The sequence below is a fragment of the Lepidochelys olivacea genome (genome assembly GCF_965140295.1).
Source record: "Lepidochelys olivacea isolate rLepOli2 genome assembly, chromosome: 13".
Taxonomy (NCBI): Eukaryota; Metazoa; Chordata; order Testudines; family Cheloniidae; genus Lepidochelys; species Lepidochelys olivacea.
The window spans coordinates 1,272,771-1,295,201 of record NC_140423.1 but is presented as its reverse complement, the minus strand read 5'-3'; the positions used below and the strand labels follow the sequence as shown (position 1 = coordinate 1,295,201).

Sequence of the window (22,431 nt, the reverse complement as noted above, 5' to 3'; positions counted from 1 at the left end):
ATTCCCGTTCTTAGCTCACTAGCTGGATGAGAGCATGTCTGCCGGAGCTGGCAATTCCCCCTGAGCTCCAAGGGTGGACATAGCCTGTGGATCTGTGAGCTGCCCATCCAGGCACCAGCCCACCCCACAGGGACAGTTATCCTTGCTTGGGGGGTGAGCAGAACATGGTGGGACCCCCCTGAGCTGCTCCTGCCACCCTCTCTGGGGGAGCCCCATCCCACACGGCGCAGGCAACATCTCCCCACATACAGCTTTGGGCTCTCCGCCTTTCAAGGCGATTTCTCAACAGCCCGGCCCTGCCCAGAGGGACAGGACAGGCCCTCAGGGCTACGGCACAAGTTCTCCTGTGAAATGGAGTCAGGAGGAAGTTAGGTCCCTGTTGCTCAGCTGCAAGCCAGCCCCTCCCTCTCCCACCCAGCCCCGCCTGCGCCAGGGTTTAAATCCCAGCCCGGCTCAGCCCTAGGCACTCAGACCCAGCTCCCGGCAGCACCATGAAGTCAGGGGCCATCGTCCTCCTCCTGGGGCTCCTGGCCGTCTGGGCCCAGCTGCCGCCTGCGGCTGCTCAAGGTGAGTAGAGAGAGCAGCTCAGGTCAGCAGAGAGGAGCCTCCTGCCAGCCCAGCCCAGGCCATGGTGGCAGCGTCCCCTCCTGTCCTGCTCTGTTCATAGGTACGACGGGAGCCTGCCCTGGGCAAGCAGCTGGTACTCCTGGCCTTGGCCCCGCGAGTGCAGCTGGGAGGAGAAGGGCTCAGGGCAGGGCTCTGTTGCCATTGGGCTCTGTGACTCTCCTCTCCCAGAAGCCGGCAGGCGCCCCACCTCCTCGGTGGGGCCAGGTGAGTCCTGCTGGCTGCATGCGGCATGCGGGGTTTGGCGAGCAGGTCTCCTCACCCGTTCCAGGCTCAGCAGCAGGCTGGGGCCCTCGACCAGGGTGAAGGGACGAGCGGGCACCGGAGTCCGCATAGCGGCGGGAAGCTCTGGGTACCAGGTCTCTAAGTGCGGAGCAGGAAGCCTGCAGGCAGGGGCCTGTCCTAGGCAGCAGCTATGCAGCGAGGCGGAGACAGAGTCAGGGCAGCTTTAGGACGATACTGCCTGACTGCCGTGTGCCTATTCTGCATTGCAGTGCGACCTGGAGACTGCCCCAACATCCGAGGCCCAGGGATCTGTGTGGAGAGATGCCGGGGGGACGATTCCTGTCCTCCAGGACGAAAGTGCTGCAGCAATGGGTGTGGCCACGTCTGCATGACACCAATAACCCGACCGCGAGGTGAGGTCAGACCCAGGTTCACGTCAGACTCTGCCCTGGACTCGGACACTCCCAGCACCTTGGGGGGATGAGCAGGGAGGAGAGGTTGGGGTCACTCAGGGAAGGGACAGGACCCCAGCCCCATTAACCAGCCCTGGATGATCCCGCTGCCCCCAGCCACCGGCCTCAGAGTCTCTACTCAGACTGGATGGGGTGGTTTCTTTCCTCTCCCCTATGGTGAGCTCCCAGCTCACGAGGCCGGGGGCAGGCGGCAGGGTATCTCTTCATCCCTAGCCCGACCCACTTCCCTCCCACTCACACCCTGGCTCACACCCACCCTGCGTCCTCACGTGGAGCGGGTAGGGTTGAGCTGGTGTCTCCAGGGGGTGTGACTGCCAGGAGATTGTTCTGTGCTGCAGGGAGACCCGGCGTTTGTCCAAGGCCAGCTGGCGTCAGCATTTGTGTGGAATTGTGCAGTTCTGATGCGCAGTGCCGCAGGAGGCAGAAGTGCTGCAGCAACGGATGTGGCCACGTCTGCACGACAGTAATGTGAGGTAGGATTAGGGGAATCGCTTTGCTCGGAGCCCTGCCCCAGGCTCGGACACTGGGGATGTTCCAATCACAGGACCCCACAACTCCACCTCCAGGGCTAATGGACAATGGGAGGAGTCGGGATCACTCATTGAGAAACCAGGACCTGCCAATTTGCCCAGGGCTGGGTGTCTTAGCTGAAGCCAGAAGTGGATTCCTCTCTCCTGGCTGGGCCCATCTGTGGGCAGTTACAGGCTGTAGCCTTGGCCGGGGCGTTCCTAGAGAGACCAGCTGGACTCCACTTGCACCAGCTCTGGGTTCCCCGGGCCGGCAGCTGCTCGCGCTCTCGTGGTGACCCTGGAATTCAGAGCATCTCTAGGGAGCAGCAGTGCAGAGCAGAGATGAGACGCAGGGCCCAGGCACAGTGAGCCCGTCACTCAGCACCTCCGGTGACAAGCTTGAACGGGGGGCACCTTAGGAGTTTTCCGAGGGGCTGGTTAGATTTTTTAAAGCTGAAATCTAACAAACTAGGCTTGCCAATAGGGTCCGTGTGATGGGGGATAGTCGCACAGGCTCTAGTAGGAGAACACCCTTTTAGGGAGTCCAGGGAGCTTACTAATTTAAATTCACCATTTAACTTGGGCAGGATTTCTCACACCAAGGCACTGAGTTATTCTTAACCGTCCGACAGACTGGCACCAGTTCGCCATCGACAGCTCACCAATCACGTGCGGGCACAAAGCTCTGGGCCTGGGCTGAACACAAATACAGTCGTGCAAGCAATTGTCAGAGCGTAGGCTTGAGGCTCAACAAGTGCACCAAAGAACAATGCAAATCACTGAGATTTCTTGTTGCACTGACACATGACTGCCAGTTCGGTAGGGTCTAACACACTCATCGCCCGGCCAGTGTTTCTCCGCGGACTAAGGAGGCACTTCTCTTTCAGGCATTTTGAAGAGTGTGGTCCCTGCTATTAGAATGAATGGGTCCAAAAGGGGCGAGTTTAGAATATCAAAAGCAATTGCTTAAAGCTATGGTTCAAATCTCTTAGGCCCGTTTGCTTGGTGCGCTTGCATACAGCATTAGTTAACATCTATCACAGGTTACCTGCGGTCTCACTAGGGAGCATAGACTTCGGGCTTGTCTGCATGTGAGCCGCTGCAGCGTTTCAGCTCAGACGCTACCTACACCGAGGGCAGGGGTCTCCCACAGGGCAGAGAATCCACCACCCCGCGAGGCCGTGGCTAGGTCGAGGGAGGAATTCTCCCAGTGACCTGGCGCTGTCTGCACCGCGGTTAGGTCACTTTACGCTGCTCAGGGGTGCGGGTTTTTCACACCCGGAGTGACAGAGCAGGGTCAATTTGACTTTTGAGTGCAGCCCAGGCTTTAGCAAGAAACCTGCAGTTCTGATATTAGAGGAAACACAACCTAAATCTCACTTCTTATTCTCTTAACCCGGGGCTGGGAGAAGAGTCCTTCCCACACAGCTGCTCCTGGCAGCTGTTGGTCCCACTCGGGCTTCTGCAGCTACTTCCTGAGCCCAGTGGCGACCTCAGCTTAACATACCCTGACTCCAGGGCTTGTTGGGGGAGGGGAAGCCAGGCCCCCTCTGATGGCTAGTGCCCACTTGCCATCTGGGTGATCAGATTTCAGCTCTCCAGTTCTCTGCTGCTTCCCTCTGTACCCACTAGATGACTCTGGTGTAGAACAGATTTATTCAGTCACTTTCATAGAATCATAGAATATCAGGGTTGGAAGGGACCTCAGGAGGTTATCTAGTCCAACCCCCTGCTCAAAGCAGGACCAATCCCCAGCTAAATCAACCCAGCCAGGGCTTTGTCAAGCCTGACCTTAAAAACCTCTAAGGAAGGAGATTCCACCACCTCCCTAGATAACCCATTTCAGTGTTTCACCACCCTCCTAGTGAACATTTTTTTCCTAATATCCAACCTAAACCTCCCCCACTGCAACTTGAGACCATTACTCCTCGTTCTGTCATCTGCCACCACTGAGAACAGTCTAGATTCATCCTCTCTGGAACCCCCTTTCAGGTAGTTGAAAGCAGCTATCAAATCCCCCCTCATTCTTCTCTTCCGCAGACTAAACAATCCCAGTTCCCTCAGCCTCTCCTCATAAGTCATGTGTTCCAGTCCCCTAATCATTTTTGTTGCCCTCCGCTGGACTCTTTCCAATTTTTCCACATCCTTCTTGTAGGTTGGGGCCCAAAACTGGACACAGTACTCCAAATGAGGCCTCACCAATGTCGAATAGAGGGGAACAATCACATCTCTCGATCTGCTGGCAATGCCCCTACTTATACAGCCCAAAATGCCACTGGCCTTCTTGACAACAAGGGCACACTGCTGACTCATATCCAGCTTCTCATCCACTGTCACCCCTAGGTCCTTTTCCGCAGAACTGCTGCCTAGCCATTCGGTCCCTAGTCTGTAGCGGTGCATGGGATTCTTCCGTCCTAAGTGCAGGACTCTGCACTTGTCCTTGTTGAACCTCATCAGATTTCCTTTGGCCCAATCCTCTAATTTGTCTAGGGCCCTCTGTATCCTATCCCTACCCTCCAGCATATCTACCGCTTCTCCCAGTTTAGTGTCATCTGCAAACTTGCTGAGGGTGCAATCCACGCCATCCTCCAGATAATTAATGAAGATATTGAACAAAACCGGCCCCAGGACTGACCCTTGGGGCACTCCGCTTGATACTGGCTGTCAACTAGACATGGAGCCATTGATCACTACCCGTTGAACCCGACAATCTAGCCAGCTTTCTACCCACCTTATAGTGCATTCATCCAGCCCATACTTCTTTAACTTGCTGGCAAAAATACTGTGGGAGACCGTGTCAAAAGCTTTGCTAAAGTCAAGGAATAACACGTCCACTGCTTTCCCCTCATCCACAGAGCCAGTTGTCTCGTCATATATCTTTCTCAGCAGAGGCTTTTGAGGTTTGGTTCATTTCAAGGGCCGTAGTTCAGAATTAGCTCATGTTATTCATTGAAATTTCCACCCTTTTAAGCAATTTATTTTAATAATTCAAAGTTGTACCCTGGTTTGGTGATTAGATTGTTCAGGTTCCTTCTCGAGCTATCCAGTGCCTCTGCCTTCGAGAGTGCAGCCGTCCTCTACCATGAAAACAAGCAAAATCCATTAACATCTTGTAAATGTAGTGGATACACTCCAGATGTTGTTTGAGTGCAGACTTGCCTTTCACAATTTTGGGCTTACAATAGAACAAGAGACAATCTACAGAGAAAGAACAGGAGGACTTGTGGCACCTTAGAGACTAACCAATTTATTTGAGCACGAGCTTTCGTGAGCTCCAGCTCACTTCACTGGATGCAGCTGTAGCTCACAAAAGCTCGTGCTCAAATAAATGGGTTGGTCTCTAAGGTGCCACAAGTCCTCCTGTTCTTTTTACGGATACAGACTAACACGGCTGCTGCTCTGAAATGTACAGAGAGAGAGTTTGATTCACAGGGCAGAGAGGTGTGCAGTATCTGGGACAATACAGCTTAGCCTGTTAGATGTGATTTAGAAGGAAAACAGTTGTCTTGTTTATAATCTGGGGAGAAAGCAGGTGGCTTGGGTTTCTGGGGAGCCCAGGCAGCGAATCCCCAGAGGAACGCCACTGAACGCACACTTTGTCATGTCTCCTAGCTCAGTCCTGCGGGATGGTCGGATGCTGCAGTAGTGGACGCGGAACGGAGCAGAACACAGCGTGGGGGCCGGGGCCATTATATAGAACTCAGGCTCATTCAAGTCTCTAACTCATGTCCCCTCCTTCTCTCCAGGGCTTGTGTTCCCTCCCCAGGCCTGTGAGTGCTGGTGCCCTGGGATCCACCTGTTACAAGGGCTGGGGAAGATGCTCCTTGGCCCAGTCCTCTTCCATTCTGGTAGCTTATCTCCCAAGCACCCCCTGCCCGCCATTAACTGTTTCGGGGGTGCCCTCCTGAGGGACTGCTTTGTGTCCTGAATTTGGGGCCCCTGGCCAGGGAGCCAGGGGCTGTTCCTGCAGCCTTGGGGTGTGTTCCTCTCTGGCCAGCTCAGGCCACTGTGTTTTGCAAAGAACCTTTTCTCTCTCAATAAACGTGTGATTCATTAACCCACCTCTGCTTTATCCCCCGCAGCTTGCAGCCTGGGCTGGTGCCCCGCGCACTTCTCGCAGCTCCCAGGACCCCCATCATGAGACCCCCGGCTGGGCCAGGCCAGGCCTGCGCTGATGTTCCTGTTTGGAGCCACAGCTCTCAAAGGGAGAAAATTCACTCAGAGAGCAACGTGCTCCAGGGCTGACCCGATCTGAGACCAGCCCCAGGGCCCCCAGAGCTAACCCAGGGCTCAGTCCAACCCCAGTCCCTTGTAGAACAACATGCCTCTCTCTCACCCTCCTGCTCGTTCTAGGGCACAGCAGCAAAGGTGCAGCTCCAGCACGCCCCCTTGTGGCAGACATAGCAACGCAGCAACTCTGTCTCAGTTTCCCCCACGGCCCTTTGACCTGCCCGGCGTCGGAGTCCCTGGCCCTCTGGCCAGGCCACTCCACAGGGGTCAGTCCCATCCAGGGCCACAGCATCATTTACCCAAGTTCAGCAGAAATGACAAAACAACCAAACCTTTGGCCGGTCACCACCTGATGGCAGGGGGCCGTCGCCGTTGCAGACCGCCCGGCTGTCTAGCCTCAGTTGGCCCCACAGCCCAGGGGCTGGCACGCTCCACCCCTCACCCAAGGGCTCAGGCAGGCTCCAGCTCACTCTGCTCCATGCCCCTTCCTCCTCCCACCCGTGGGCTTCCTCCGATTTTAAATGCTGAACCCAGGCCTAACCTCCCCCCCCGTACACCCACAGAGGAGCACCTAAACCCCTGGCTTCCAGTTAACCCCTTCCAGACCAGGACAGAGTTATATACCCCCTTACAGGCACCCAGCAATAGGGTATCTGGGTGCCCATACAAAGAGAAACCCCTGCAAGCAGCTGGCAGTTAAGCGAACCATGCGCTATGTTCTAAAGACCAAGCCATTCCGCGCCAACGTGCTCACTCCTCCAGCTGGGCATGAAGGGACTTCAGTCGCTCTGTCTACCCCCCCACCCCACCCCTGCCACCGGGCAGCATGCAACAGTGCCTCCTACTTGGGCCCCGGAACGGCAGTCCAGGCTGGCTGGCATACTGACGGGGTAGCACGCAAGTGAACTGCCAGCTGACGCTAAACGTGGGGAGCTGCAAGCCCCAGCGGGGAGGGCAGGAGAGAAGCAGGAAACATGGGTGGGACCTGGACAAATGCAGCTAATGCATCCGGGGAAAATAATGCCAACGGCAAACCTGTAACGGGAGGGAGTATGGAGAGCAAACCTGGCCTGCAGCACTGGACGGGCGAGCGCATGGTGCTGGGGTATCAGCCTCAGGACGCTTGCCCAGAGGATTCCCTTCAGGGATGGGTCCAGGCTCATTCGCTGGTGTCCTGCATAGGCCAGTCAGACTCCCCCTCCCCCAGCCAGAGACACCCCGGCCAGCAGCCTCCTGCCTGCTCTCTGCCTCTGAACACAGCCCCGCCCGAGAGGCAATACGGGGCTTCCACAAATGCTTAGCAGCCACAGGCATTGCCACAGCCATCCCAACGCCAGGCCAGGGGCTGCCAGGAGCCCGCCGCCTGGCAGAGAAGCATCTTCCCTCTCATTCAGCGCATGGGGCTGCTAAATAGGCTTTGGTGCTTGGTCTGAAGAACCAGCCCAGACGCAGCAGGTCCCAGTGTCCTGGCAATGCCAGAGGGAATGAGCAAGTCCAGCTGTGGGGTCAAATCCCCCAGGCTCCAGAAGCCCTGTCAGCCTGGAGGAGACGTCCCCTCACCTGACCGACAGCCTCAGGGCCCAGCAAGACCCTGAGTGGCCCCTCCAGAGCCACCCAACCCATGTGCTGAGTCTGGTGCAGGGGTCGAGCTCCTCTATCAGTCCCTGAGCCACCTGTGGCTCACACCAAACAGCTCAGGTGCAGGGAAGGGTTATAAAGATGTTTGCATCTCATTACCACTCAGCTGGCTTGGAGGGGAGTGGGACGGGCGAGCCAATTTAACAGCCTTGTCTTGCCCATAGAGCAGGGGGCCGGGCGTCCTGGAGTGCCTGGGTTCTACTCTCCGCTCTGCTCTGCTCTGACTCACTCGAGAGCCTTGGGCAAGACCCTTCCCCTCTGAGAGTCTCAGTTTCCCCGAGAGAATGTTCCATGCCAGGGTGACTGTTTGCCTAGTGCACTGGCCATGGCAGGTGCCACCCCGGTGCAATGGCTCCACATCTCCTCGTTAGTGCTCAAAAGGAGCTTTGAACATGAGAAGAGCTAATTACTAACGAGGCCTGTGCTCAGTCAGCCATTGCTATCTCAGTGCGGGGACGGCTGGGCTCGGTGCAGAGCGACTCTCCTCACAGGCTGTACTGTGCCTGGAACACGACGGGTCACTGCCTTGGCACAGCACACAGCTGCTCCTGAGCCTGTGGCCAGCCCTGCCCCTCAGTGCCAGCATCCACCCTTCACGCTGCAAGGGGCATTGGGATGCCCTCACCCCCAGCACAGCCACCTCCTCTCTGGGTGCTGCCGAGCCAGCCCTGCCAGAGACGACTCACCCATACAAACATCAGAACGGCCAGACTGGGTCAGCCAAAGGCCCATCTAGCCCAGTGTCCTGTCTGCCAACCGCAGCCAGGGCCAGGTGCCCCAGAGGGAATGAATAGAACAGGGAATCATCAAGTGATCCATCCCCTGTGGCCCATTCCCAGCTTCTGGCAAACAGAGGTAGGGACACCATCCCTGCCCATCCTGGCTAATAGTCATTGATGGACCTGTCCTCCAGGAACTTATCTAGTTCGTTTTGGAACCCTGGTATAATCTTGGCCTTCACAACATCCTCTGGCAAGGAGTTTCACAAGATGACTGTGCGTTGTGTGAAAAAATACTTCCTTTGGTTTGTTTTACACTTGCTGCCTGTTAATTTCATTTGGTGACCCCTAGTTCTTGTGTTATGAGAAGGAGTAAATAACACTTCCTTATTTACTTTCTCCACCCCAGTCAAGATTTTATAGACCTCTATCATCTCCTCCCTGAGTCATCTCTTTACCAAGCTGAAAAGTCCCAGTTTTATTAATCTCTCCTCATGCGGAAGCCGTTCCACACCCCTAATCAATTTTGTTGCCCTTTTCTGAACCTTTTCCAATTCCAATATCTCTTTTTTGAGATGGGGCGACCACATCAGCACACAGTATTCAAGATGTGGCGTACCATGGATTTAAAGAGAGGCAACATGATATTTTCTGTCTTATTATCTATCCCTTTTCTTAATGATTCCCAGCATTCTGTTCAGTTTTTTGACTGCCGCTGCACATTGAGTGGATGTTTTTAGAGAACTCTCCACAATGACGCCAAGATCTCGTTCTCGAGTGGTAACAGCTAATTTAGACCCCATCATTTTATATGTATAGGTGGGATAATGTTTTCCAAAGTGCATTACTTTGCATTTATCAGCACTGAATTTCATCTGCCATTCTGTTGCCCAGTCGCCCAGTTTTGTGAGGTCCCTTTGTAGCTCTTTGCAGTCTGCCTGGGACTTAGCTACCTTGAGTAGTTTTGTACCATTGGTAACAAAATGCAGAGCCCTTGGCAATGCTGCAGATCGGAGACAGTTGCATCCAGCAGCAGAGGCCCTGGGCAGTGGCTTGGCCACGGTTCGCTAGCACGCCCCTGCCACATGTGCGTGGGGAGTTCGCACAGGCTGAGGGAGACTTTCACGTGGCTGCCACTTGGCAGAGAGGAGCAGGATGGACCTGAGCTGCAGGCACTTGGCGAGGAGGCCAGGCCCGTGCTGGGACGAGCGTGGGCACGGCCTGGCGCATCTCTCAGGGAAACGCTCTCAGACACAAGGAGGTGCCGCTCAGGGAGAGCAGCATCCTGTCACTTTTCCCTCCAGAACCTCCCTGTCAAAATGCAGAGGGGACCCTCTTCACTCTGCAAACCCTGCTCCTCACTCCAGCCCAGCAGGGTAAGGAGCAGCTCTGAGCTGCCCACTGGGGCACCAACAAACATGCAGCCCCTTGGGACTGCACCAGCCCCCCATGCAATACAGAGACACCCACTGTCATCCAACCAGTGCAGTGCCCCCAGCAGCTGCCACCTGAGTGCAATGACCCAGTTCTCTGCACAGTGCTGGGAGGACGTCCTTGTCCCATCTCCTATCCCTCCTGCTCCCCACATTCCCACCGGGCTCTGGGCTTTGCCACACGCGGGCTTCAGCATTCTCCGCTCTGCTGAGCAGGGCTCCCTTGGGGCACGTGCAGGCTCCCTGCCTTTAGCATGTGGGCCCCAGAGCTCAGCTTTCAGGCTGGTGCTTCCCGCTCAGCAGCGCCCGGTCCCCACATCAGCTCCATCCAGCAAAATCCCTCTGCCTGGAGGTGCTTGGGCCCTGCCCAGCTGAGCTCCCTGATGGCCCCTCCTTCCGCCCGAGATGCGGGTCCTGCCAGCCCTCCTCTGGAGCTAGCACGCAGATCCTGGAAGGCTGCAGCATTGCCCTCTGCGGCCCAGCTCCCCGCGGGCTGAGCCCTCGCTGCCAGCGGGAGGTGCCCCCATCTCTGATGCTCCCAATTACTGGCTGGAAGACTCTGGTGCTGCTTTTCCTACAGCCGCTTGGGCCTTTCAGGGAGCTTCCCCCGCGTGACTGCTGCATGGGGACCCAGAGGGAATCTGCCGGGGCGCCTGGCTTCGCATGACGACCCCTCGCAGACCCTGCTCGCTGACAGTGTGGCTGAGCCAGGCTAGAGACGGGAGAGGAGCATCACTCCCGTGTTCCGGATTCACAGCCTGCAGCCGCCTGCGCCCGCCCGGGCAACACCCAGCACAAGGCCAGCCTGGTGCAGCCTCTCCCGGCCCTTCGCCCTACCCTGCTCGCTGGGCGACAGCCGTGCAGGGGTGGGGGAGAAATGCTCATCCGGCTGCGTCACAGACAATGTACACGTGGCTGCTTTACTGGGGGCCCGCCCTGCCCGTTGGGTGTTACGATTATTGTCTTCTCGGTTTAATGGCCCCGGTGCTCTGGGCTGGCCGTGATGCTAGAGAGAAGCATGTTTGCTGGCTGACATGTGAAGACAGCCTGCCCTGGGCAGGGAGGCAGATGGGAGCCTGTCACCTCAGACTCATCAAAAAGTCACTTGCCTCGGCTGAGGTTTGTATTGCAAGGGAAGCCTGTGCCCGTGCCGTGCTTGGGGTTATCCAGAGAGACCCTCCCGTTCAGCACACGGGCTAACATCCTTGCTATCGCCCCGAAATTTCACACCTCTCCCATCGCCACAGTACCGGACCAGCACCTCGCAGAGGCTGGTTTCACTCCAGCGACTGGTGGATGATGAGTCTAGCTCCTGCTGCATCCCGCTTCCATCAGCAGCTTTATTCCCCTCGATAAACAGCTGCCACTTTGTGGCTCTAATGACACAGCCAGAGGTTGGCCAGGACAGATGTTCTGGGGTGGTGACGCCTGTGGGACTGCTCCCGGGTGCACCAGGCAGCACGTGCATTCGTGTCTGCAGAATGGGAGCTGAGCGCAGTGGTCAGACCGACAGACAGAGTTCAAGATGTCCCAGAAAGCACAAGGCACCGTGAGCGCTGCTAAAGCATGTCCGCTGTGCTGCTGGTGGCTGCAGGACAAGGAATAGAATCATAGAATCATAGAATATCAGGGTTGGAAGGGACCCCAGAAGGTCATCTAGTCCAACCCCCTGCTCGAAGCAGGACCAATTCCCAGTTAAATCATCCCAGCCAGGGCTTTGTCAAGTCTGACCTTAAAAACCTCTAAGGAAGGAGATTCTACCACCTCCCTAGGTAACGCATTCCACTGTTTCACCACCCTCTTAGTGAAAAAGTTTTTCCTAATATCCAATCTAAACTTCCCCCACTGCAACTTGAGACCATTACTCCTCATTCTGTCATCTGCTACCATTGAGAACAGTCTAGAGCCATCCTCTTTGGAACCCCCTTTCAGGTAGTTGAAAGCAGCTATCAAATCCCCCCTCATTCTTCTCTTCTGCAGGCTAAACAATCCCAGCTCCCTCAGCCTCTCCTCATAAGTCATGTGTTCCAGACCCCGGAGGGTCTGGAGGGGCGGTCATCCTCAACACACATGGCGGAGGAGCCAAATTCAGGCCCAGCTGGAGTCAGCGACAAACGTCCCGTCAGCCATGGGCTCCGAAGTGCCCCCCAGCCCGAGGTCGTTCCCTGCCTCCCGAGATGGGTGACCACGCTGCCCCCAAAGCCCTCAGCAAAGCTGAGCCGAGCATCTCCGCTGCAGGGAGAAATGAGCCGGCCAGGCGGCCAGAAGCCGCATCCTGCTCCGTGGGACACAAGGGGCCACATCTAGCTTTGCCCTTCGCCACGTGCGCATGGGCACACCGAGATGGTGCCCCCCTAGCTGGGGAGCAGACGGCATGGTGCTTTGATGGAGAAGCTCTTGTTCCTTGATTCCAAACCCCCAGGCATGGGACAGCACTTCAAAGGCCTGGAAGGGCCGGTTAACGCCTATGCCGGGACAGACAGTTTCCAGAGAGGATCAGAGAGATCAAAAGCCTAGGACAGTGGGTGATGATTCTCCAGGGGAACTTATGTGACCTGGACTATCTGAAGCTGGCTGTAGCTCCAGATCCTGGGGGACGATTGGCCCCGCGGGGAACTGCTGAGATACCACAGGGCCTCCCTAAACTCTCCCGGAGAGGCTCCAGCCAGCTCAGACTGGGCAAAAAGGACTCCAAAGTGGAATCGAACTGAACCACACAGCTGCTATGTGCGCTACTCCAGTTCGGGGAGGGTGCTGATCCGGCCCGGTGGCCCACATGAACCAACCTGATAGAACACAGCCCCATCCTGGCACTGATTTGCCCCCTGCTGGCAGTTGGAGCAGAAAGGCCCAGGCACGATTGGCCACGGACGCTGAGTGCCCCTCACCCTCCAGCAAACCCAGGCTGATGCTCCTGGGGGAGAGGGATTGACACGGATGCCTTTAAAGCTAGCAGGTGCAAGAGCGTCATGCTCATGGCTCTTTCCTGGGCGGGTGGTGAATGGGGCAGCGTGGCTGCCATGTCACACTGTCTCACCGAGCTCCACCGTGGGAGGGCGAGAACGCCAGCCTCCTGCTCCCCAAGCACAGCCCCCTGCCACCTGAGCTGAAGCAACTTCTTGTCACGGAGTCCCCGGGCGATGCTCTGGAACTGTGCCCTATGAAGCCAGGCAGGACTCTGGGGAAGTCTCCTTTCTGTGAGCAGCCTGTCTTCAGGACACACAGCTCACACAGCTTCCACCTTCCTGGGCTCAGAGCATTCAGCATCCTCTGCCCCTCCGTGCGCTTCCCACAGCGAGTCCGCTCAGGCGGGGCTCCTGGGGAAGCCAGAGGTCCTGCCCCCCAACTTCGCAGTCAGACGTGACTCTCAGCCAGCCAGTAACACAGAAGGTTTATTAGACGACAGGAACATGGTCTAACACAGAGCTTGTAGGTGCAGAGAACAGGACCCCTCAGCTGGGTCCATTTTGGGGGGCAGTGAGCCAGACAACCACTTCTCCACTTCACTCCATGTCCCAGCCAGCCCCAACTGAAACTCTCTCCAGCCCCCGCTCCTCTTGGCTTTGTCCCTTTCCCCGGGCCAGGAGGTCACCGGATTCCTTTGTTCTCCAACCCTTTAGCTCTCACCTTGCAGGGGGGAAGGGCCCAGGCCATCAGTTGCCAGGAAAAAGGGTGTCGGCCATTCTCTGTGTCCAGACCCCTGCACACACCTGCCCTCTAGGACTCTGCAATGATCATACACCTTTACCCCACCACCTAGACACTTAAGAACTGCATAGGGGAAACTGAGGCACTCCCACACTATTCAGAGGAAACATTAAGAACAGTCCCACTTCATCACATCTCTCCCTGCTTCGTGACCAAACTGAGTGGGGTCACTTTAGCCCGTGACCTGGGGAAGTTCGAAGCCACCAACGTTCCCATGGATGTCCCAGCATCTCTCCCATTCCTTGGTGGGAGTTACACCAGGCCCTTCCAGTTTCACGCCCTCCCTTAGGTCAGGGGTGGTCGATAGCACTCATATGCCGCATGTGGGAAGGTTTATGCGGCCCGTGCCCTTTTGCCACCCCGAAACCCCCGGGGGTCAAACTGGGATTGGGTCTTCTCCCAGCGCTCCAGTCTGGAGGGCTGCAATTCAGGCTCTCTTGGTTAAAAGCCCCCATCTTGACCTGGGTCACATACTGTTCACTTACAGAACTAACATGGAGACACCCCTTTCTCAACAACCTTGTCTCCCCAACAAGCTGGCCAAACACAGCGACTTGGTTATCGGACTGTTTAACTTTCTGAAAAGCTTTCACTCCATCTGAGACCTTCTCAACGCTATCCACACTGGATCCTTCAACAGGAAAGTCAGTGGATCCATTCACAACGGAAAATTTCTGGCTGTTAGGAACTGAAACTTTCCTGATTAAATCACTTTCACACCCTTCAGTTGCAGTAAACTGCTTGCAAAGACTCCATGAGGATTCCTTTCCCTAGGGCTTTTCTATGCAACAATTCACCCCTCACAGAAATTCTGCCCTTACCCTCTTCACCTAGGGCTTGCTCTAGAGGAACACTGTCCTGAGCAACAACAGACTCTTTCTGGGTCTCCCTTACATCCAGAATCACCTCTGGCCCATCCAGCGGATTCCTACACAATCCCCTTTCGGGCACACTTACAGACTTCCTAGATAAAAGGTTAGAAGCATTCTCCTTCCCTTTGCCACACACAAGTTCAGGAATCTTTTCCTTCTTGCGACAGGTTTCCACACCCTCCGTAGGTAACACAATCAAATCACCTTCCTGCTCTCCTTGTGCCCTGGCTAGGATCTCACCCTGATTAGACAGAGTTGCGACACCCTTTCCAACAACACACTAGCAACAGGCAAAATGCAAGCACCAGAATTGTCTGGGCTCTGGGATTTTACATAGACACTAACTGGATGAGACCTAGTTACAGGGCCATTCTCCCAAGCAGACACAAACTTAGGACCCTTCCCCTCCTGGGCTTTAGCTGAATCCTGAACCAACTCTGAGTCAACTACACGACCCTCAACCATCACAGGCTGAAAGGTCCCTTCTGTCTGCTCCACAGACAAAGAAGAGCCGGACACACTTTCTCCTTTCCCAGACACACAGCTTGGGACCTCTCTCCCCTTGTCCCAGCACACAAGGCTGTTCACAGACAACTGCTTGGAGACCGGGGTAGCTCCCTCCATAGGCAACTCAATACCCCTGACAGACACAGGCATGTTTCCTTCCCTGTCCCAATTCTCCACCCAGCTAACAGGTAAGGTCCAGGGACACTCCTCTTCCACTCTCTTCTCCTTCCCGCCCTGCTGACTAGACACAGCCATCAGCTCACAAGGCTGCCTAGGCTTATCCAGTCTTTCTTTACCAAGCACCTTGCCACTCCCCACAGATCCCCTGCCCTGCCTGTGTCTCCCCCCACTCAGCTGGGGTCTCAGCTCCCCCCATGCTCAGCGCTGCCCTTGCTGTCCCAGTGGGGGTAGGCAGCGAGCTCCCTGCTTTCATCACTGCATCAGAGCCAGCATGAGCCCCCTCTCTGGTGTGCAAGGGGGTGGGGAGCATCTCTCTGTCCTACCCAGCCCCAGGGGTCTGGTTACAGGCAGGCAGGTAGCCTGAGCTGAGCAGCTCCTCCCCCCTGCCAGCCAGGTTATCTACATTTTCACTGACCATTTCCCTCTCCGCCGATTGGTTCCCTGGATTCAAATTCAAACCCTTGGCTGTTACAGGAGCAGGGCCTGGATCCTGTCCCAAAGAGACACAGTCACCCCACAACAGGGTCTTGCAGCTGATATCCTGGAGAACCCCAACAACCAGCCAGCCCCACCCCTCCTGGGTCTGCACAGGAATCTGGGCCATAGGCAGGGCGAGGGGCTTCATCCTTGGGACCTTCACCCAGCTCACACAGCCCCTCAGCTTCTGAGGCTGCTGTCACAGAGTCCCCGGGCGATGCTCTGGATCTGCTCCCCATGAAGCCGGTCAGGACTCTGGGGAAGTGAGCAGCCTGTCTTCAGGACCCACAGTTCACACGGCTTCCACCTTCCTGGGTCTGACCTCGGAGCATTCAGCCTCCTCTGCCCCTTTCTGCGCTTCCCACAGCGAGTCTGCTCAGGGTTGTTCTTCTCCAACCCTTTAGCTCTCACCTTGCAGGGTGAGATACTTCTAGATACTCTGCAATGATCATACACCCTTACCCCACCCCCTAGACACTTAAGAACTGCGTAGGGGAAACTGAGGCACCCCCACACTATTCAGAGGAAACATTAAGAACAATCCCACTTCGTCACAGCTGCACCACCAGGGGCCTGGCAACTGATGGCCTGGGCCCTTCCCCCCTGTGAGGTGAGAGCTAAAGTGTTGGAGAACAAAGGAATCAGGGGACCTCCTGGCCCGGGAAAGGGACAAAGCCCAGAGGAGGAGGGGGTGGGGGGAGCTTCAGTTTGAGGCTGGCTGGGGACATGGAGTGAAGGGAAGAAGTGGTTGTCTGGCTCACTGCCCCTCCCCAAAATGGACCCAGCTGAGGGGTCCGGTTCTCTGCACCTACAAGCTCTGTGTTAGACCATGTTCCTGTCGTCTAATAAACCTTCTGTTTTACTGGCTGGCTGAGAGTCACATCTGACTGCAAAGTTGGGGTGCAGGACCCTCTGGCTTCCCCAGGAGCCCCGCCTGAGCGGACTCGCTGTGGGAAGCGCACGGAGGGGCAAAGGAGGCTGAATGCTCCGAGGTCAGACCCAGGAAGGTGGAAGCTGTGTGAGCTGTGTGTCCTGAAGACAGGCTGCTCACAGAAAGGAGACTTCCCCAGAGTCCTGCCTGGCTTCGTAGGGAGCAGTTCCAGAGCATCGCCCAGGGACTCCGTGACAGCCTGACAACAACAGTTCTCTCTGTCCCAGGATCTCGCCACCCCAGGAATGTCTCCCCATTGACTATCACCTTCCGCTCCCACTGGAGGTCTGAGGGGCCTGACCCCAGGAAACTCCACACAGACATATAGGTTGGGGTCAGGAGTGGGAGCCTGTCCCCCTCCCCACCCATCTGGCTGACGGAATCTATGGTCTTGGGACCCAGCAAGGGAGCTAGACATGGGGGCTTTTCCGCAGGGTCCCCCTGGTTCAAATCTCCAGCCTGCTCAAAGGCAGTGGGGTGGCATCCACACACACACACCCCCTCAACCAGGGGCAGCAATGTAGACTCGAGGTTCCCTGTGGAACTGGCCCCCCGGGGTCTATCCCCACTCACCCCGGGTAGGTCCCCTAGGCCTCTCCGCTCCCCCACCGCCAGTTCATGCTGCTGCTGCTTCTGCAGCTCTTTCTCGGGCTCTCGCTGTCTCCCACAGTCCTCTTGCTCTCTCGGACTCAGCTCCAATCCTGTCCATCTCCGATCCCCGGATGGGGAACCCGATCGTGAAGACCCTCGTCTGGTCGGGGACAGGAGTCTTGGCGATGCCTGGCCACCACTCCAGCTGCTCCCAGATCCTGCTATAGCCCCATTTGGGTCAGGAATCTGCTCCTTAGAGCGGTCATCCTCCTCCAGCTGCACGATGAACTGTGCTTTGGTGAACTTTCCAATGCGCAACCCTCTCTTTCTGCACAGGGTTACAATGTCCTTCTTAAGGAGATGGTGACAGGCCATCACTCCGCTCTTCCCAAGTTGCTGTGGACTCACAGGCCTGTGTGCTCTCGGCTCCCCACGGTTTCCAGGGAGAACCCCTCGTGTGCCAGCCCTTCTCGAGGTCACCCCCTCTTTGCCAGGGTCGAGCTGCAGACTCCTCTGCCCCTTGGACTGCTCACTGCAATCCCCAGGGGAACCCTGTTACTGCAAAAGTCCTTCTCTCCCCTGGAGTGAGTGTGTGTTGGCGAGTCCCTGGTACTGCCCGCTGAGCTGCTCTGGGCTCCCTGACTAGCCTGGCTCGGGTCTCTGCTCTTGCCCGGCCCCCATGTTAAGCTGGTGAGGGGCAAGCTCTTTGGGACAGGGAGGAGCCAGTGAGGCTCCCCAGAGGGACCCAGCGTTTCCCAGAGTGCCAGGGCTGGGGTGTCTCAGCCAGCCCTTGGGCACACGTTTCTTTACTGAGCTGGGTTACTCCAGCCCCCCCCCCCCCTGCACCCCCCCCGCAGACTCCCTGGCCCAGCTGGAACGGTGCCGTGGTAAATGATTTCTCGGATCATGACACTGCCTGGGGCAGGGCCAGGCCAGCACTGGCCTCTGGCCAACAGTGAAATGAAAGGACACTTCTCAGCACCCAAAGGCCTCCAAGAGCCAGCCCTGCCCCCTGCTGACCCAGCCGGCCCCCGGCAAGTATAAATCTGGCTGGGCTCAGCGCTGGGCACTCACACCAGCGGCACCATGAAGCCAGGGACCATCCTCCTCCTTGTGGGGCTCCTGGCCCTCTGGACCGAGCTGCCGCCCACGGCTGGACAACGCAGGCCCCAGCCCCAGGGTGAGTGCAGACAGCAGCAGCCAGGCATGGCACCCTCTCCCAGCCCACTCCCCCTGGGACCCGTATGCCTGGCAGAGAAGCCAGGGACTGGCTCTGAGAGCTCGGGGCTGGACGTGGGTGAGCTCAGGGTAGGAGGTCAGGGGCTGGGCACCGGGAGCAGATGGAGGGGTGGGTGGGTAGGCACTGGTCTAAGGCAGCGCTATACCCTGGTGCATTGATCCTGAGTGTGGGGGCATGGCCCTGCTGCAGCTGAGCTGGGGTGCCGGGCATGCCAGCCTGGGACTCCAGGCAGAGATCACTGCCCTGCCCAGAGCTCACGTCTTCCAGGGGATGCTGGGGCTGAGTCTGACACTTCCCCGTCCTATGGCTCCCAGCACAGAGTCCGGCTCAGAGCTGGCCCGGGGCTGGGCCAGGGTCCCCAGGAGCAGCTGGGAGACAGGTCGGGTGATCGCGGCTGCGCTAGGGAATAGGGGGCAGGAACTATCAAGTGGGGTGGAGGGAAGTGTTGGCCATGCACTCGGGGCGCGGAGCCATGGATTCCACCTGCCAGCCCTGCGGGAAGCCATCGGCAATGCCGTGCTGTGGCAGGGGTCTCCCTAGGGCTGCACTGAGGCGGGGGAGCTTGGAACGCAAACCCTACCATCGGGAGCAGCTCTCCCGCCCTTCAGCAAGACTTCACTGACCGAGCCTCCGGTCCCGCCAGGCCCCGCTGGAGGGGTTTGTGAGCAGCCCCTTCCTGCCTAGGACAGCACTCAGGGAGAAGGCTAAGGAAGTGTGCTTCCCTACCTCCCTTGGGCTGGGGTTAGGGTCTGGCCTTTCTGTCAAAGGGGCAAGACATTGTGAGGCGCAGCGCTGCGGGCTCGAGCCAGGCCACACCCGGAAGCGTATCTGGCTCTGGGCAGGGCCCTCCATTCTCCCCACATCTCAGAGCCTCCCCTGCTGGGAGAGCAAAAGGAAAGGGCCAGAGATGGGGGCAAAAACTGAAACAAAAGAAGCCAAGGGCATCCCCCCTCCGCGCCCTCCAACGGGGACCAGGATAGAGAACCTGGAGCAGCTGAGAAATACTGTGGAACAGGAGAGAGGTCGCCTGGGGTCGCCTCCCTGGGAACAGTAGCAATTAGACAAGCCACAGCTTGTAATCATTTACCACTCTCCCTGCAGGGGGGGTTTCCACCAGCTAACCCCACTGCTCCTCGCAAGGGACCAGACTTGCCTACAGGGCCCCATCCCCCTAAATCCAGGGGTGCCCCCAGGGATGGCAAGACAGCTGGGCTGGCAATGGGCCCCATCCTCTCCAGGCCTGCAGAGCCCGAACAACCTCACTGTGTTGTCATGACGGCCCTGCAGTGGGGGGAGCCCCTGGCTGGAGCCCCGGTGGCAGGAGCGGGCAGGCTAGCCCCCTGCTTCCCGCATGGGCTTATGGGAGCTGGTGCTTTCCCCGTTGATAACATCTCACCGGGAGCACCGTGCGGGCTGGGACTGGGTCTGCCCTCCCCACTTGCCCTGCTCATGCTACAGAGCAAAGGAGGAGATGGCATCCTGGCCAGGAAGCAGCCTGGTCCTGCAGTGACACCCCAGCCCCACGGGCGGAACATGAGCATCTGGGGAAACGTCACACGTAGATAGAGAGTCAGATTCTTTCCAGCTCCCAGGTATAAATGCCGAGACTTTGGACCGAATCCAAGCATGCAAGCAGGCTCCTTTCTCCAAGCTGGTGCCAGTGAGTTAATTCCCCCTCGGGCACTCTGGCTGGCTGGAGGCGGCTCCAACCAGAACAGGTCTTTTAGCAGTTAATCTCCCAGGAGTCACGGTGTGCAAACCTGCCAGTGACTCCGGTGAGGGTGAGATGGCACTCCCAGCTGGGAACAGACCCCTTCAACTCACAGGGCAGGAGAATGGAAAGGTCATTTGGTGTCTCTGGGTGCAGCCAATTCTCCATCGGTGCCACAGGGCAGCTCTAGAGAGTGAAGCCATTCTGTCCCGCGGGCCGTTAATCCATCTACCGGCACAGAGATCACAGAACGCAGGGGCCTCGCTCCAGCCTGCACTCTGGTTTACCTAAAAAGAAAAGGAGGACTTGTGGCACCTTAGAGACTAACCAATTTATTTGAGCAGAAGCTTTCGTGAGCTACAGCTCCCTTCATCGGACGCTCAAATAAATTGGTTAGTCTCTAAGGTGCCACAAGTCCTCCTTTTCTTTTTGCGAATACAGACTAACACGGCTGTTACTCTGAAATCTGGTTTACCTGTTACCTTCTGCTGTGGAGCACATCTCTGGGCTCCCTGCCACCTTGGGCCTTCAGATGGCTTGTTATAAAGATCAGGGGGGTTTCGGGTTGCCATACCGCCAAGGCCAGCTAACCATCAACAGGTGCACGTACCCGGTGCCCCTTTGCTTTGGCCACAGGGCGTGTCATCAGCTGGGTCCTAAGCTGCTAACTGGGGGTGCCTCCCCTTACTGCCCTGGGCAGTTTCAGCTATCCCCAACCCAGTCCTTATCCCCATTAGCAGCCTGATACCTTGGACACATGCTCTGATTTCAGCACAGTGATCGCTGCCTGACATCTCCGGAACAGATGAACCAACAACTAAAGTACACCTTACTTACAAGGTGTGACGAAGTCGGACTGTTCTTAACGTTTCCTCTGAATACTGTAGGGGTGCCTCAGTTTCCCTTATGCATTTCTTAAGTCTCTAGGTGGTGGAATAAGGGAGTACAATTGTTGCAGAGCAAAGGGCCAGGGTACATAAATGGCGGACACCCTATTTCCTGGCAACTGATGGCCTGGGCCTTCCCCCCTGCAAGGTGAGAGCTAAAGAGTTGGAGAACAGAGGAATCCGGTGACCTCCTGGCCTGGAAAGGGACAAAGCCAGAGAAGGAGGAGGGGGTGGAGAGAGTTTCAGTTTGGGGCTGGCTGGGGACATGGAGTGAAGGGCAGACGCGGTTGTCTGGCTCACTGCCCCCCAAAATGGACCCGGCTGAGGGGTCCTGTTCTCTGTACCTACAAGCTCTGTTTTAGTCTGTTTTCCTGTCATCTAATAAACCTCTGTTTTACTGGCTGGCTGAGAGTCACGTCTGACTGCGGAGTTGGGGTGCAGGACCCTCTGGCTTCCCAAGGAGCCCACCTGGGCAGACTCGCTACGGGAAGCGTACAGCGGGGCAGAGAATGCTGAATGCTCCGAGGTCAGACCCAGGAAGGCAGAAGCCGTGTGAGCTTCTTGCCCTGCAGACAGTCTGCTCCCAGAGAGGAGACCTCATCCGAGTCCTGCTTGGTTTCGTAGGGAGCAGTTGCAGAGCATCGCCCGGGGACTCCGTGACAAGTGGTGGCAGCGGTGGCATGTACTGCACCCTGTGGACGGCGATTCCTGCAATAAGTGTCTGGGGAGCAGTAAAACAAAGGAGGATTGACGAGGACCAGGCGTGCTGAAGGCTCAGAGAGGAGCATTTTCGGGGGGCGGTTAACCCCTGGGAGTGTGTGACCAGCGAGAAGGACTGTGCAGTAATGGGATCCCCCTGGGGACTGTGGTGAGCAGTCTCAGGGGCGGAGGAGCCTGCGGCTTGGCCCTGGGAGAGAGAAGGACTTTTGCAGTAACAGGGTTCCCCTGGGGATTGCAGTGAGTGGTCCCAGGGGCGGAGGAGTCTGCAGCTCGACCCTGGCGAAGACGGGGTGACCTCGAGAACTAGGGGTTCTCCCTGGAAACCGTGGGGAGCCGAGAGCACACAGGCCTGTGAGTCCACAACAACTTGGGAAGAGCGGAGTGATGGCCTGTCACCGTCTCCTTAAGAAGGACACTGTAACCCTGTGCAGAAAGAGAGGGTGGGTTGAGCATTGGAAAGTTCACCAAAGCACAGTTAATCGTGCAGCTGGAGGAGGATAACCGCTCCAAGGAACAGATTCCTGACCCTAATGGGGCTATAGCAGGATCTGGGAGCAGCTGGAGTGGGAGCCAGGCACCCCCAAAACTCCTGTCCCCGACCAGACGAGGATCTTCACGATCGGGTTCCCCATCGGGGGATCGGAGACAGATGGGATTGGAGCTGAGCCCGAAGGAGCGAGAGGACTGTGGGAGACAGTGAGAGCCCGAGAAAGAGCTGCAGAAGCAGCAGCAGCATGAACTGGCGGTGGGGGAGCG

General features: G+C 57.2%; 2 protein-coding genes across 3 annotated transcripts in view; both read left to right on the top strand.

The window, feature by feature from the left end:
* The first annotated feature begins 472 nt into the window (after positions 1 to 472).
* On the top strand, positions 473 to 5,888 carry LOC311529534 (WAP four-disulfide core domain protein 18-like). Of its 2 annotated transcripts, none has more exons than XM_084645512.1 (4): positions 473 to 567; positions 1,119 to 1,262; positions 1,661 to 1,795; positions 5,578 to 5,888. In XM_084645512.1, the coding sequence occupies exons 1-3, from the start codon at positions 492 to 494 to the stop codon at positions 1,792 to 1,794; spliced, it is 354 nt and encodes a 117-aa protein (XP_084501638.1). In that variant the 5' UTR covers positions 473 to 491; the 3' UTR covers position 1,795; positions 5,578 to 5,888. The 2 variants fall into 2 exon arrangements, with proteins under 2 accessions (XP_084501638.1, XP_084501639.1); XM_084645513.1 differs by having other exon boundaries at positions 5,444 to 5,579.
* Positions 5,889 to 18,173: 12,285 nt separating this feature from the next.
* Positions 18,174 to 22,431, top strand: part of LOC311529533 (WAP four-disulfide core domain protein 2-like) — a 31,759-nt gene continuing 27,501 nt past the window's right edge. The window contains exon 1 of the mRNA XM_084645510.1: positions 18,174 to 18,297. Coding sequence (XP_084501636.1) covers positions 18,204 to 18,297 — 94 coding nt within the window. The 5' untranslated portion in view covers positions 18,174 to 18,203. The remainder of the gene's footprint in view (positions 18,298 to 22,431) is intronic.

Bases quoted from the DNA above. Each gene is read 5' to 3' on its own strand.
- LOC311529534 (XM_084645512.1), top strand. From the start codon at position 492: ATGAAGTCAGGGGCCATCGTCCTCCTCCTGGGGCTCCTGGCCGTCTGG. The intron at 568-1,118 runs GTGAGTAGAGAG...TCTGCATTGCAG, and splicing joins GCCGCCTGCGGCTGCTCAAG to TGCGACCTGGAGACTGCCCC. The intron at 1,263-1,660 runs GTGAGGTCAGAC...TCTGTGCTGCAG, and splicing joins ACCAATAACCCGACCGCGAG to GGAGACCCGGCGTTTGTCCA.